At 40.7% G+C, this 13,506-nt stretch overlaps 1 protein-coding gene across 1 annotated transcript in view; it reads right to left on the bottom strand.

Moving 5' to 3' along the window:
* Positions 1-3,804: 3,804 nt before the first annotated feature.
* Positions 3,805-13,506, bottom strand: part of PHACTR3 (phosphatase and actin regulator 3) — an 88,398-nt gene continuing 78,696 nt past the window's right edge. Inside the window, exons 9-12 of the mRNA XM_010841855.1 lie at positions 9,303-9,364; positions 8,147-8,287; positions 6,594-6,670; positions 3,805-4,503 (exon numbers count right to left, since the gene is read on the bottom strand). Of these exons, the coding sequence (XP_010840157.1) occupies positions 4,488-4,503; positions 6,594-6,670; positions 8,147-8,287; positions 9,303-9,364 (296 nt within the window). The 3' untranslated portion in view covers positions 3,805-4,487. The remainder of the gene's footprint in view (positions 4,504-6,593; positions 6,671-8,146; positions 8,288-9,302; positions 9,365-13,506) is intronic.

Raw genomic sequence — 13,506 nt, 5'->3', positions numbered from 1 at the left:
ACAGTGAGTGGTCATACTAATGAAACATATGCCCTTGATATCAGTAGTGCCTTTGTTATTTACCCAACTTGCACTTTACGCATGTCAAAGTACTATTGTCAGTGTGAGCTTATAATGAGTTTGAAATTTGTAACAAAATTGATGTTAAAAATTTTAAGCTTAGAAACAAACCTAACTGTTCTGTGTAACTCAGCATCTTCTATTTATTTAAAAAAAAAAAAAAGATTTTCGAGCAGGAGTAGGCAAACTGTCTTTTAAAGGGCTATACAGTAAAAAAAAAAAAAAAAACAAAAGTTTAAGGGCTAAAAGGTAAATTTAAAGATCTCATGTATGTACTTGTATAAACTTGTCAAATATAACTATTTAAAAATGTAAGGACCATTCTTACCTTGCAGACCATTAAAAAAAAAAAAGGCAGATCTGGTCTGTGGGCTATAGTTTGCAAGACCCCTCTTTTAGAAGAAACATTTGAAAGTCAGATATCTCTGTTCTTTATTACAAAATTTATTCCTCAATTTATCTTACTGTAGTGAGTTAAAGCAGTTTTGCATTAGCAGAGGTTAACGATCATGTTAATTAACATAGCTAACACTTCTTGATTTTCCCATTTCAGACATATTAAAAAATAAATAAGCATTGTAACTAATGACTTCTATGTCTTACCTGGATCACAGTTTAACACCACGTTGGTGCAGGTTTACCACACTGTGGTCAAATTGTTCCAGAAGGCATTGGAAAGGATATGGAAGAGAGAAAAATTTTGCAGCATTAGTACCGCCAGGCAGAAACTTAAATACTAAACTCTATAGACATTATTACAGAGACTTAAAAGCCACATGTTCCTGACACCATAGATGCCCAGCACGTGTGGGCAGTAGACTGTGTGGTTTTTATCTAGCATTTAATTCCTTCTTAAAACTAGTCTAGGGTGATGAATTCTGCTTTCTATGGCCTCAGGGCCTAGGGTGAAGCTCTCTACAGATGCTAGAGGTAGTTTTCTTTAGCCATCCCATCACCACCACATAATAACCAAGTCACAGTTAGGTCTGGGTTCATTAATATTGATTAAAATGTCAGTAAGCATGGGAGAATCATAAGTGCCATGAATAAACACTTAAAATAGAATACTAAGCACTGTTGGGACTTCCCTGGAGGTCCAGTAGTTATGGCTCCAAGCTTTCACCGCTGAGGACCCAGGCTTCAGTCCCAGGTCAGGGGACAAATATCCACAGGTTGTGAGGAGTGGCCATTAAAAAAAAAAAAATAGAAATGATCCTTAGTATTGTAAAAATTGGAGCAGGCTCTTAGGTCCTTCCTGTCAGACCTGAAGTAAATTTGACTTTCTGTATTTTCAGTTGTTTATGAGCATCTTCTGAGATGTTTCTTTCACATGAAGAACTCTGAAAAGATACTCTGAAAAAAACACTGGGTAAATAGGTATTGGAATAATGTTGAACTAGTAATTTTAGCAGTATAATTAGAATTTTGCATTTCTGAACTTGACTTTGCCATTGAAGAACTGTGTATATATAGCTAAAATCTGACTTTCAAACTTCGACTGTACAATAGGATACCTTTTAGACTTGTAATTACCTTGTGTTTCCACAAGGTGGACCCTCTATGTTAGCTGTTTTTTTAATCCATTCAGTTGTCCACAGCCCCTTTAAAATTTTTTAAATGTACTTTTTACAAAGTCATAGGATGTACTATTCTTCCTATCATATTGGCTTAAAACTTGATGCTTCTGGCTGTGATTCAGTTTCTTGTCACAAAATTACCAATTAAGTTTAAAAAAAATTTTAAACTCCTTAAAAATAATTTCCTTAATGACTTAATATTGTTACTTTAATAGTCATTTTATTCTGTTAAAATCAAATTGTCAAGTCAATGCACAAGAACCTTATTAATGACTACTAATAGTATGATAATTCAGATACTGTATCTAATTGTTATTGAATAAGAAAGAATTATTTTTTCTAAGTCTTCAGCTCCTAAGTATATAAACTTTCTCTTCAAATTTACACAATATATGTAAATTTAAATTTATATCCATATGCATGTATATCACCAGTATCATGTGATTAATGAATTGCTTTTTGTTTCTGTTCCTCCAGCTAACTAGGATGAGAGACTAGAGATGCCACATCATATACTTACTTAGTGCAGGATTACACACACTTAGGTGCCGAGTAAACATGCATACTTGATTCACAGTTTTAGGTTATCTCAACCTCTAAAATACCTGCTAAGAACATGAAATATGGAAATATAATTTAGGGTAATAGTTTATGATTAATACAAATACAGTAGTAGAAGTTAGATACCTTTGCAAATATTTTGATTACAATGAAAATGTCTTCCAGTTTTATATTTTAGAACCCTTGAGTCTAGAACCAAACTCAAACTCTGCTTTGGGTATCTTGTACTTTATCATAAATCTTTATTTATCTATTAGTTGTGCGTCTTTAGTTGGGCAAAAACCCTGAATTTGTGCCCCATCTATCAGATTGTCTTTAACTAAAGCTACAGTTTAGATATATTCTCAGCAGTGATCCTTTTTGCTTTGGGGGCCAGGATATTTCTATGTGATGAAGATTGAAATCTTATTTTTATATAGGTTGGCTCCAATTAATATTTTTAATTGAATAAAATATAAAATAGGAAGCTGCTACTATGTAGCTTAAAATAGAAATTAAGTATTTAGAGGGTTGACTGGCCACAAATAACAGCTTACATATAAAATATACATACATAAATATAAAATATATATATACACACACACATAAATGCTTATAAAATTAAGAGACTGGCTTCTAGTTAGAAAAGATTTAGATATCATTCCATAGACACAGAAATTGAGGCTTAGCGAAGTCAAGCGATTCACAGAAGGTTACACAGCATGAAGAGACAGAGCTAGAATTTTTCTACCATACACTGATTTCTTATAAAAAGACTACAGTTCGGCAAACTAACAGTATGTTTGCTTACATCTAGGATTGATCACAAACCCCTTAAGACAGAGTACTGCCACAAGGGCTGAGCAGTGGGCTCCTGACCCACTGCAGCCACAGAGCAGCACAAGAAAGGTCATGGGAAGTAGTGAGGTAGCTTGTGCGGTGAGAAGTCAGAGAGGACATTCAGCTGCTCCACAGCTACCTGACAACCACACCCACATGATGGACTGGGCACTTTGCTGGTACTTCACACACACACTTCCCTCCTTTTTCTCATTTAGAGATTCCAATTGTGGTATGTGTGTGTGAGAGAGACTGGGGCGGGGTCGGGTGGGGAGCAGGTGGGAGAGCTTCTGGCAGAGGAAATAAACACCTTGCTGAGTGTTGCAGAGCTGGGATCTGGGCACAGGTTCTGCAAGATCCCAACGGCGTGATGGAAGTACTGTGCTCCTGGACTCAGTGGACCAAGAGGGCAGGCTCATTTTTGCAATGATACTTACTCAAAAGCTAAGTAAAAATATATTCCAGGGAACATTTATTCTTATTTAACTTACTTTCCCCTCTTTGTGCCAAGGTTACCTTTTACGTTTGTGCTGGGATAAATATCCTCTTAGAGCTCCACTCAATCTAAACCTTTGTCTCTTACAACAGAGTCTTATAATAATGTTTGCAAATACGAAATTAAAAATACTTTTAGAGGTCGTCATTTTCCTTTGAGTAGTTTTTCAACAAGTTGTTACTTATTTCTAGGTTTATTACTCAGATGATTTAAAAACTTAACTTGAAAAAGATAATTTGATTTCCTAAGGCACAAACCACAAATACTAAAAGAATTTACAAAACACAGAAAAAGTTTGAATTCTCCTGTATTTGGCTTTTGATGGCTCAAAAATAATAAGATTTGACTTGTTTCCAGATCCTTTTTCTAAAAAAATCTCTTACCCCCACCCCAAGAAACTGTAACACCCAGGTTAATTTCCTGCAATAAGTAGTCATTTAATTAAAGAACAAAATTAACAGGAATCAAAATGTTGCAGCTGTATTTTTTGTTAGACATTATATAAAAAAAGAAAAAGTATAATACAGTAAATCATTTTGTATAACAGGAACTTAAAGAGTTCTCTAATTGTGATGAGAATAAAAAGGTCTTTTCCACATGGTACTGAAGACACTGCGTACACATCCCTTGGTCACAGCCTCAGTGTGGTGACCCTGCACACGCACGTCACCATCCTCGGTCACACCGCAGAACTGCAAAACAAGGCAGGAAGGCAAACAACAGTTTTCTTCAGGTTGAGTCCCTGGGGTCTCTTCTGACCCCAACAGTTGACACTCCTCAGGCCCCAGAGAGTGAAGGGTGTCCTCTGGTCATTCTCTCACAGGTGAGCATGGCCAGGATTTCACCTGTGTGTGTGGTCCTGCTTCTCTGGCAAACACAGCAGGTAGTCATGAGCTGAACTTCAGGAAAGCTCCCTGATGAATGTTCAGTGTTGGTATCAAAAATTAAGCACAATTCTTCTCAGAAGAAAATCTCTATGGCCTGTGGAATCTAGAAGTTGTAAAAAGACAAGGTTATACATATCTAAGTTTAAATTGCAAAAAACTTTCCACAAATTATTCTGTTGCTATTAAAATCTTTGTGGAAGTCCAACATGTAAAACATGAGGATGGACCTGCCTGGGTTATAGTGGTGTACAGCCTCGGAGGGCACCCACCGCTCAGGCCCCATCATAACACAAAAGGAATCAGATGGTGAATTCTTAAGCCTATCTAAAACTTAGCTTGAAAACTGCTAGGTAGGCCCTTGAAGTTCACAAAAACAGCAGGGCTTTGCTGAAGCAGCAGAGGTAATGAACTGATTAACAAATGATTGGATATTATAGTAGAGTTATAATTTTGTTCTTGTAGAGTTGAAAATGTGTTTGTGGTACTGTTTAATGCAATTAAAATTTCATATGACTAAAATCATTGCTCTGACTTTTAAAAGCTGACATTAAATGCTAAAATGTGGTATAAAAATCTTAACACTTCCTGATGTGTAAGTTTTGGGCTCACTCTTAAAATTCTGTCATCTAAAAAAGCTATCAAGGACTTATGAGAGAAAGTACATATCTTTAGTAAATATCTTTTAATAATGTATAAATAGAAATGTATTAAATATTTTCACATTACCATAGATAGAATATGCAGTAATTACATCTTTTTTCTGTAACACAGGATTGAACATTAAAAATAACTGAATATTTTACAGAGAGTATTTATTTCCTAAACACTTTTTAGTGTTCTGAACACTCAAAAGTAAGATGATTTATTCCTGCCCCAAAGTGTGCCAGTCATGGGGGAAAACCTTAAACATCTTTAAACAAACTACTTGCTTCATTTTTCCTGCTCTTCCAACCTCTTTTTCCTCCCTTTGATATATTCAAAGTCATCTATCTCATAGGACAGAATTCTGTTTGCCTGCTTTCTATTCCATAGCCATATTACACTTTACAGAGTAAATCTTATAAATAACAACCACAGTGGCCATTTTGTGCCAAACAGAAAAGAAAAGGAGTCCACTGTTTTGGTTTAAGGCAGTATCTCCACTCAGGATTTCCTTTCTCTTTGTGTCTGGGGCCTGAGCATCTCTAGACCAAGGGAGAGATGACAAACAGCTTGTGGCATCAGGCAGTCCTTTGAGGATAAACGTGTGTGAGACCCTCATCATGGCTCTTCATGGACAGGAAGGGGAAGTGCTGGGGGAATATGCCACCTGTGAGCACACTGGCATCAGCAGGCCAACCTGTGCCACCTCTGTTCATGGGTGTGTTCCCCTTGTATGAAAAGTCTTGATTATGGAAGAATCAGCCACTTGGAGACGGGACCCTCCTTTACTTACAGCTGACTCGCAGCATAAGAATGGCACACAGTGATATGTATTTGCTGAAGGAACAAAGGCGGTTTGGAAGAGCTTCAGGGGAGCATGAGCTCGTGTTAAAGATGTGAGTATAAACTTAAATAAGGTGGGAGACAAGTGAGATCGGTAATTTCACAGCACTCCTCTACGTATAAATAAATTGGGGGAGGGACGGGGGCGGGCAGTCTCTCATATTTTGTCTCTAAATATGAGAGAAGGGGAATACAGGCAAATTACCTTCAGTGCTTTGAGACTAATGTCTTTAAATACACATTAACTACTTAAATAAAACAATGTGTAGTACTGTTCTACATCCCACCCTTCACCAAAAGTGTTAGTCCCACAGTCATGTCCAATTCTTTGACCCCAAGGACTGTAGCCCAGAAGGCTCCTCTGCCCATGGGATTCTCCAGAAAAGAATACTAGAGTGGGTAACCAGCCATTCCCTTCTCCAGGGCATCTTCCCAACCAACCCAGGGACTTAAATCTAGGTCTCCAGCATTGCAGATGGATTCTTTGATCATCTGTGCCACCAGGAAAGCCTGCCAAGCTCTATGTGAAACCACAGGAACCAATAGCACTTTCAATTGAGTTGCATTCTGTCTGTTCAAGACAATTCTCTGCAGACATACTGAATTGCTTTTTATCCGAACACAGTGATTTGTGACATTTTTATTTTCTCTTAAAAAAAAAATACCATATTGCAAGTATCATGAAATTCATACAAATAGAAATCCGACCTTGTCAGATGCTTGCTTGATGCATGTACCTCCATTTCATTACTTTTGTATTCATTCAGTTCTTTACGAATTGCTGCCTGGAATTTAAAAAAGAGCACATTATTTTTCAGGACATTAGAAAGCTAGCATGGGAAATGAGTATCATGGTTGTGGATTGACAGCCATTTGTAATACTTGCTGATTTTGTTATTTTGTGATAGAGTAAAAAAAATTTTGTGCTTAGCATTTAGGCCTTTACTTATTTTTATAGCCCTACCAACCTAGTGCAGAGCTGGTGTTCTGGAAGTATTTAGTGAATTTGTTTACTGTGCTCGAGTGGGAATATATCACCCCCCTGCCTTGACCCCGCCCCACCCCCATCCCATGTCACCAGGATACATAACAGATAGATCAAGCACATGCTCAGAGCACTTATAAAGTAAGGACCTTAGGATAATGAGTGAGGTTCAGCTTTTGGTGAACTTACTTGGAATTTTACAACTAATCTAGAAGTTATTCTAACTTCAGGATACATTTACATTTTGTGTCATTTGAAACATAATCTTGTTGTTACATGTGGGTGAGATGTGCATCTCAGTATTTTCAGGGCTTCTCATCTGGCCCTCCTCCAGCTTCCCAACGCCCACTTTCATCGTGTGCGTCTTTCCGATAAACTCTTAGGCCAGGGTAGACAAACAGCAGACACAGCTTCAGAGGCAAGGAAAGGCTGCCAAAGATGCCTGAATTTCTCCCTTCACGGCCAGGCTCCTCTGAGAACATCCACCCTGGGTAACCAACTATAGCCTGTCTGCATTGTTCCAAGAGGATGCACTGCTTATGTGTGTTCATATATAACCTCACAGACTCACACTCAGCTTATGAAGACAAGGAACCATTAGCAATTTCAGCACACTCATTGGCTGAATGTATTATGTTCCTCTCCTTTAGGGAGGCTTTAAAAGTTCTGGAAGTCACTCAAAGTGGGGAGGTAGGAGAGACTCTGTAGACAGAGGCCCCTGGGTCTAAGCCCTGTCAGTCTTTTCCCAGCCACCTATTTGATGGCACCTCTACAGGGATAATAGCAACACCTCTCTCAGGAATATTTTGGAGGATTAAGTACCTGGCAGGCTGGGTTCAGTCCAGACAGCCTGAGGGCTCTTGGTGTGGTTTAGTCACTAAGTCGTGTCCGACTTTCAACTCCATGGACTGTAGCCTGCTGGGATCCTCTGTCCATGGGATTCTCCAGGCAAGAATACTGGAGTAGGTTGCCATTTCTTTCTCCAGGGGATCTTCCCCACCCAGGGATTAAACCCGGGTCTCCTGCATTGCAGGCAGAGTCTTTACTGACTGAGCTATGAGGGAAGCCCACTTGGTAACAACCAAAAATGTCCCAGTCATTTCCAAATGTCCCTAAGGGCAAAACCATCCCCTAGTTGAAAACACGACCCTAAGCCCAGGTTCTATTTGTGATGCCACATCCAGTCAAGCATGGCCTTATTTCAACAGCTGATGGTGCCCACTGTCTTCTGACACATACACACCCATGAGCCAACGTGCACACGTCTGCTCAGTACCTTATCTGCTGCCGACAGTCTCGTCCAGGGTTTGTCTGCCCGTCTGTCATAGTCCTGTGCTTTCGCCACCTCCACATAATCACTGAATCGTATCAGAATTTTTCTGTCTCTCAGTTCATCAACCGTGGGTCTCTGATTAAGCTAAAATAAAAGATCACCATAGTTAGGTCTCACATGCCAAACTAGCTTTCTTAGTTTGTTTAAGTACCCTGAGCAAACCAGGACCTGTCTATAAATAAATGTAAGCTCTGAAGCTGAAATAAAACCCTAATGCAAAAAAAAAAACAAAACTCTAACATGAAGGGCTTAAATTATACACTCTTAAATGACAATCCCTTCCCTTTAACATATCTTGTCATGAGCACTCACACCCCCAGGAAGCTAGCAGTGCCCTGACCACAGCACAGCTCAAGGAAAGCTGGGTGAATTATCTAAGGAAAAATTTTACAGCACCAGCTGTTGCTTTTCAACTATCATTAGGTAAGATTTTCCCAAAAAAGCTACTGATAAAGTTGAAATACTAAATACTACCACTAGCACTCATAAGCTCAGGATATTCTACTACAAGTAGGACAAGAATTTATTATATTATTATTACAGAATACAGTAGAGAAAGGGAACACCACAAGACTTGAATTTAGAGATGGTCAGGGCTTTAGGAGGAGACCAAACTTTACAGACTTGCTACCTATATCGGCCATAATACATTTTGACTTAACTATTTGAGTCTCAGACACAAACCCTTGAAGCTAATCAAGTTTTCTGTAGTCAGGATCTTCTAGACAAATGGAAGGAACCAAAGAGTGTGAAAGGTAAACTGACACACTGATATCCAGGCATGCTTTGCTTGAGCACTGTGTAAAGAGCTCAAATAAATGAAGAGCATGCCAGTCAGCATCTGACTTCCCGGAAACAAATGGCAATGTCATCGAGGCCACACGGCCGCAGTCGTGTACTCCATGGCTGGGTGAGCACATAGTCCACAGGGCCATCAGTCACCCCCAGGTCGATGCAAAAGGCACTGCTTTTTGAATGTCCAGTCAAAATTCACTGTTGCCCAAGAAGTCACAGGTCAGCATCACAGAGGGATGGCCTGCATCACCCATCTCAGTCTTTCCTACCTTAATATTCAGGCAAGATGCTTAAATGATCATACCTTTCTTGTCAACCTTTGCTTGATTTCTCTTCTTTCTTCTTGCTCTGTCTGATCGTTCCTTTCTGTGAAAGATGAAAACAAAGAAGCAGGTTGAGACGTTCTCCTCTTCAGCAAGGACACGTGCTCAGATCTGGACATTTGTGGGGGCTACCGGTATAACAGGAAGGACGCCTGACAAGTGACACTTTTTTCCATATCATTGCACTTTGCCAGTCACTGCTCAGGAAACTATGGTCTCACTGTTCCACAGAAACACTTGTAGAAGAAAGTTTTGCCTTCATCACAGCCTGGTTCTCCTGGGCCCTTTTCTGTGTTAGAAATAACCACACAGATTGATGCTGGGCATTGATTTGCAGGAGAAACAGGAAGCAATTCTCTCCTAATCAAATATCATCTCTGTGTATATTTACAACCAGGAACATAGATGGCAAACAAAAATGTTTTAGTAGGATAAGTTTTATATATATATATATATAAACTATATTCAAGTATATATGAATGAATATTGTTAGAACTGTCACTGCTTTTCCATGTAAAAGGGATTCATACTTTTAGCCAACCAACATAAGATAAGGAACATTCACCTCAGATTCTGGGCAACATATGCCTGCCTGGAATTCATATTTTCTGGATACATTTCAAGTCCAAACATACCCAGGAACCCAGCTGATTCTCCACTGCAGAAGTGAGACACATGACCTGCCTTTTATAGGAACCAAGTCTCTCACCAAAATTGGTTTTGCCTAGTGAGTGTCACTATTAACATGCAAGCCGTGCTTACACCTACACTTGGAAGCTAAAAATGGAGCAGAATGCTGAGACTTAGTGTAAAACGTAAGCTCCGCCCTGGGATAAGAGATAATGGATGTCCTATTTCTGGCTCTCACTGTTGCTAAATAAAGCCTCAGGTCCCTGGAGGGGGCCCAGAATTCCATTCCTGGGAAAGGGACCTCATCTGTCAGCACTCCTAGAAACACCGCCAGGTTTGAGGAAGGGAAATTCTGCAACTCGCCATTAACATAAGCTCACGTTACCTGTCTTTCTTTGAAACATTTTAAACATCTGTGCATTTAGGAGGTTTGGTGTATGGGCATTTAACATACTAGTCATTGTACTTTTCGGTAATTTTCTTTAAAAAGGAAGATTCATCTTTCATTCAGATGTTTCAGAAAAAGAAACCAATCCCTGTTATGTTCCTTGTTCTTAATCTAAGTGAAAAACCAGAAGAAACCATAATTATAAGCTCTCATCTGAAAGCTGATAATACAATTAGAAAAAAATGTGAAAATACCACACAGAAGGCCAACCATAAGAGATTTAAATGATGATACGAAACTAATTCTTTAGATTTTTAAAAAAATTTTGGCCATGCCACGTGGCACTCAGGATCTTAGTTCCTGACCAGTAATCAAACCTGTGCCCCCTGCAGTGGAAGCACAGAGTCTTAATCACTGGACAACCAGGGAAGTCCCATAATTCTTCATATGTCTTAAAAATAGGCCATGAACAAATCCTAAGTACACCCTCCATATAAAAACACTGAAACAAGAGCAGATCTTTCTGTTTTTTAAATTGTGGACAACACTGGCATCATTACAAGGTCATCGGAGCACAGCAGGGGTCTTGGAGGTGTCCGGGAGTGTCCCCCTGCAGGCCAGGTGCTCGGTGGGGCGCCAATTCCAAGGTCCTTCCTGAGAGCCTAAGCCACAGACTCTGAGTTCCCCTGAGCAATGGGTTTATAGATCTCTTATTCTCAGACTCAGAAAGCCCTGTGCTTTATACAAAACAAGGGAGCCATAATCAGAGCCTCCATACCCAGACTGTCTGGAAATAGTGCCAGTAGCTTGGACAGTCACACAAGTGCCTTCTGTAAATAATCAGAGATGCACTATTGCTCCTAAGGCAGTGGTCAGAACGTGGATGATGGAGCCATTCACCTGCACATGAACTTCAGCTCCTTCCCTCTGCCAACACTCATGTTAAAAAGTCCTATTACCTCCCGAAGTTTGAGCTTCTTCACTAGGAAGATGGGAACAGCCGTGCAAACCTCACGACTGTCTGGTAACAATTCAGCGAGGGAAGAGAGGCAAGCACTGAGTACAATGCCCGGCACAGAGTGGGCCCCCCTCTGAATGACCACTTCTAATACAACCATATAAAAGATGGCCACTAGTGTCTTGACACTCGTATCCACAAACACACAGGCCCAAGTGTTCTTCCAACATGATCTCAGTTAGCCATGAGTTCCCTACTTGAAGGGGAGCAGATACAATGTGCTGATATTCTAAGCCATTGACTCAAAGCAGAAAATGCAGCAAGAGTGCAAGCCAGTGTCAATGGCTGTGGGGATGATGCTCTAGGCTGAACTATATATAGTTAGTCGATCCTTATCTCTACAGAATCAAACCAAACCACCCACCCACCCCAAACTAGCAGTGACATTCTCAAGGATGCTGCCCAGGGCACTTGGGAAGTTTCCAACTAGGGACAGACCTGACTGGCTGAGTGGCAAGGAAGGGACTGTCAGGGCCACACAGGGAGCCTTTTTCCTGCCCTGGAGGTGAGTGCCGTCAGTCCGGGATCCACCTGCCATCTCTGCTCACCAGGCACAGTTCTGATATTCAGGCTTTCATGTCCAAGTGTCTATGTGCAAAGATTAACACAATTAGAAGCACTTGCTGGTGGGAGGACCTGGCCATCCACTAGAGCGAAGAGGAAGTGACCACTGACAGGAGAAATGGTTCCTGAGAGAAAAGCCTCTGCCCACTCTGGGCAGCAAACCAGGCTGAAGGCAGCACTACTTGGGCCTTGAACTTGCCCCATTTGAGTTTTAGATCACTACCTGAGGGGGCATCTGTGACTGATGAGCTTTATAAGTTAGTGACTTAATTTTTTAAAATTCAAATATTCGGTAACAGCTTCACATTTGTATATGCCCACCTGATTAAGTATGCTATCCATGAAAAGATGTTCTTGAAATTCTCAGATACGGCTTAGTTGATGTAATATAGAATAGCAGTCACCATATCAAGTTTAAAAAGAACACTTTTTTTTTTTTTCCTGCACTGCTCAGTATGCAGAATTTTAGTTCCCTGACCACTCCAGTGTTCTTGCCTGGAGAATCCCAGGGACGGAGGAGCCTGGTGGGCTGCCATCTATGGGGTCGCACAGAGTCGGACACAACTGAAGCGACTTTGCAGCAGCAGCAGACCAGGGATTGAACCTGTGCCCCCAGCAGGGGAAGCTCAGAGTCCTAACCACTGGACCACCAGGGAAGTCCCTAAAACAAAGAATTAATAATCTTAGGGTTTAAATATTTCCAACAGTCCTTAAAGGGGGAGTCTTCCAGGCAATTAATAAAGTCAAGAAAGAGGAAGCAGTCAGTTAGGACTCAGCACCCAGACCAGAGTTTCTGTCTTCTACTTTTGGACAGAAGGTCAGCCATGGGACTGTCTTAACTTTGTAAAAAGACGTTCATGGAATGAAAAACCAAATTCAGAGAATGTCTGTAGTGCTCACTCTTAAAGAGAGGAAAACATTTTAAAAAATCCAGGCCCTTAGAAAACATGCTATAGAAAATACCTCGCAAACGAAGTCTGTTGACCAGATACGTAACAAGTATCTGGGAAACACCTTTGAGAGGGTTCTACCACCCAAATCCTCAATGCCTTTAATGAGATGGAACAGTGTTCTCTACACCAGGGAGGCTCTTCCTGGATGCTGGTGCTCAGCACATGTTGCAACCACAGCCCTCCCTGGGAAAACCCAGGGGATGTGAAGGAGGTGAGGATCTAAAATTGTAGAGTTCTAAGCCACAGGCAACTTCCTAGGCTTCTCTGTTCCTTTGAGCTGCTGCTTTACTCCCCAGGGAGGGAACTACAGAGGGCTGAGCTCTTCCCTGGTAGGTTTTATACTCTGTCCACACCTGCCTGTGATGTCCGTGACCGTGAGGGAGCCCTAGTCCCAAATTGCCAGGGACACCTGCTTGAAACCCAGCCTGCCAAAAGACATCATTTCCCTTCCAACTACAGAGCTGACTCATGACACAACCCCGACGTAGGGACATTTTTAATGATGCCAGGAGAGCCTTTTCCTTTTTAATTTTCAATGGGATGTTGCTGGGTGTTTCAACTTTCCCGGGGGCTTGCTTTCAGAGTTCCCCAGCAGCTCAGGGCGAGGGGAACACAGGAGGGCTCAGTCATGC

Source organism: Bison bison, unplaced genomic scaffold, assembly GCF_000754665.1.
Source record: "Bison bison bison isolate TAMUID 2011002044 unplaced genomic scaffold, Bison_UMD1.0 scf7180017864167, whole genome shotgun sequence".
Lineage (NCBI taxonomy): Eukaryota > Metazoa > Chordata > Mammalia > Artiodactyla > Bovidae > Bison > Bison bison.
The sequence above is the reverse complement of the archived record's forward strand: the minus strand, read 5'-3'. Positions and strand labels throughout refer to the sequence as shown.